Source organism: Raphanus sativus, unplaced genomic scaffold (assembly GCF_000801105.2).
Source record: "Raphanus sativus cultivar WK10039 unplaced genomic scaffold, ASM80110v3 Scaffold4422, whole genome shotgun sequence".
Classification (NCBI taxonomy): Eukaryota; Viridiplantae; Streptophyta; class Magnoliopsida; order Brassicales; family Brassicaceae; genus Raphanus; species Raphanus sativus.
Genome location: NW_026619724.1, coordinates 1 through 2,171, shown reverse-complemented (window position 1 = coordinate 2,171; position 2,171 = coordinate 1). Strand labels below are relative to the sequence as shown.

Genomic DNA, 2,171 nt, shown 5'->3' with positions numbered 1-2,171 from the left:
ACAAATATAAAATACAAATTGTGGCTTCAACAGATTGGTCTACGAGATCCAGTCAAATACATCTCTAGAAATTCTGTATGAACACGCTACGATCTGACGTCTGTAACAATAGGGAGCTTCAGAAAAATTGAAAGTAAATAGGGTCATTTCAAAATAATAATAAAACCTTAGGGGTCTAAGATCTAATTTTGCTAAACATTTTTTTTTCCGTTTTGTCCTAGAAGTTGTACTGAACTGAATCCGATAAGTTGGTGATATGTGTCTTGTACAGAATCACAGAACACACACAGAGAGAGAAGATTAATTTTGATTCATCGTATAAGGTCTTGAAATAATCAATCCATCATCATAAAGCCCCCCTTTTTCTTGATCTCCCTTTTCCGAAAGAAGATCTGAAGAAGAAGAAATGCAACTGATCAATGCGGTGGCGGCGGGGAGGATGCTGTACGGATTCGGACAATCCAACGGAGGCGGCGAGGCGATCCCGTTTGGATCACCGTGGTGGTTCATCTACGCAGGCGTCTCTTGTATCCTCGTCCTGTTCGCGGGAATCATGTCTGGTCTGACTTTGGGGCTTATGTCTCTCGGTCTCGTCGAGCTCGAGATCCTCCAACGCAGTGGCACTCCCAACGAGAAGAAACAAGCCTGTAATCATCTCCTCTTCTTATTCTTCCTATTTTTGTTTCTTTTTATTATTATTAAATCGAAATTTGATGTGCTGATGGTGGTTTGTGCAGCTGCGATATTCCCGGTTGTTCAGAAACAGCATCAGCTTTTAGTGACACTGCTTCTGTGCAATGCTGTTGCAATGGAGGTTTACTCTCTTTATTCAAAGTTTCTTTCTTTTTTTTTTTTTTGGTTCTACAACTTACTATGATGGTCTATGGGAATTAATTGGGCAGGGGCTTCCTATATATTTGGATAAGCTATTCAATGAATACGTTGCCATCATTCTTTCTGTCACTTTTGTTCTTGCTTTCGGTGAGGTATGTATGTTTGTTTTTTTTTTTTTTTTGCAAATCTAAAAAGTTTATCAACGACTGATTTGAATATATTGCTTTTAAGGTTATACCTCAAGCGATATGCACCAGGTATGGACTCGCCGTAGGAGCTAACTTCGTCTGGCTTGTCCGCATTTTAATGATTCTCTGCTACCCTATTGCCTTTCCCATCGGCAAGGTCAATTCTTTATTATCTTTTCTTTGTTCTGGAAATGTTTATTGATTGTTCTTTCTTTTCTTGATTCTAACATCATTTGGATAGATATTGGATTTGGTACTGGGACACAATGACGCATTGTTTAGACGAGCTCAGTTGAAAGCTCTTGTCTCCATTCACAGCCAAGAGGTTTTTATTACAAAACTCTGCAGATGCTTCACTACTTTGGAGTTACTAATTTGGGCACACTATGGTTGTAGGCTGGCAAGGGAGGTGAACTTACGCATGATGAGACGACAATCATTAGTGGAGCACTTGATTTGACCGAAAAGGTAATATCTCACTTTCTTGAATTCTTTCCTGACTGTTTAGTCTAAAGTTATTTCACGCAAAATTGGTACTTGGTTTGACAGACTGCACAAGAAGCCATGACCCCAATCGAATCGACCTTCTCCTTGGATGTAAATTCAAAGTTGGACTGGTGAGCTTGGTTCTCAACTGTCTCAATGTTCCTTTTATTGATGATTCTGAAAGACCGAAACTCTTGCATAAATCTCACAGGGAAGCTATGGGTAAGATTCTGGCACGAGGCCATAGCCGAGTTCCTGTCTACTCTGGGAATCCCAAAAACGTTATTGGCCTTCTCTTGGTAACTGTTGCTTACTCTTACAATGTTGTATTATCATCATTCTTTTGCAAACTGTAATCAAGAAACTCTTGTCTTTGTTAGGTAAAGAGTCTACTAACAGTTCGACCTGAAACAGAGACACTTGTCAGCGCGGTTTGTATACGTAGAATGCCAAGGTTTATCCAATACTCCCTCTGTTTTTTAAAGATCCATGTTCTAGGAAAAAAATTTGTTTTAAAAATATACATTTTTTACTTTTTCAATGTATTATTTAATGAAAATCTGTTAACTTCAAAAAAATTAATTGTGTTTATTGGATTTTTATTGGTTAAAGATTATGGAAAATTGTTATTCACAAAAATCAATGCATTTTTAATGTGATTTC

At 38.0% G+C, this 2,171-nt stretch overlaps 1 protein-coding gene across 1 annotated transcript; it reads left to right on the top strand.

Moving 5' to 3' along the window:
- Nucleotides 1-238: 238 nt before the first annotated feature.
- Nucleotides 239-2,167, top strand: LOC130507374 (DUF21 domain-containing protein At4g14240-like). The gene is made up of 9 exons (XM_057002092.1): nt 239-647; nt 738-814; nt 903-986; nt 1,066-1,179; nt 1,264-1,347; nt 1,419-1,490; nt 1,572-1,639; nt 1,720-1,807; nt 1,889-2,167. Exons 1-9 carry the CDS (start codon nt 407-409, stop codon nt 2,165-2,167), a joined length of 1,107 nt encoding a protein of 368 aa, XP_056858072.1. The 5' UTR covers nt 239-406.
- Nucleotides 2,168-2,171: the final 4 nt, after the last annotated feature.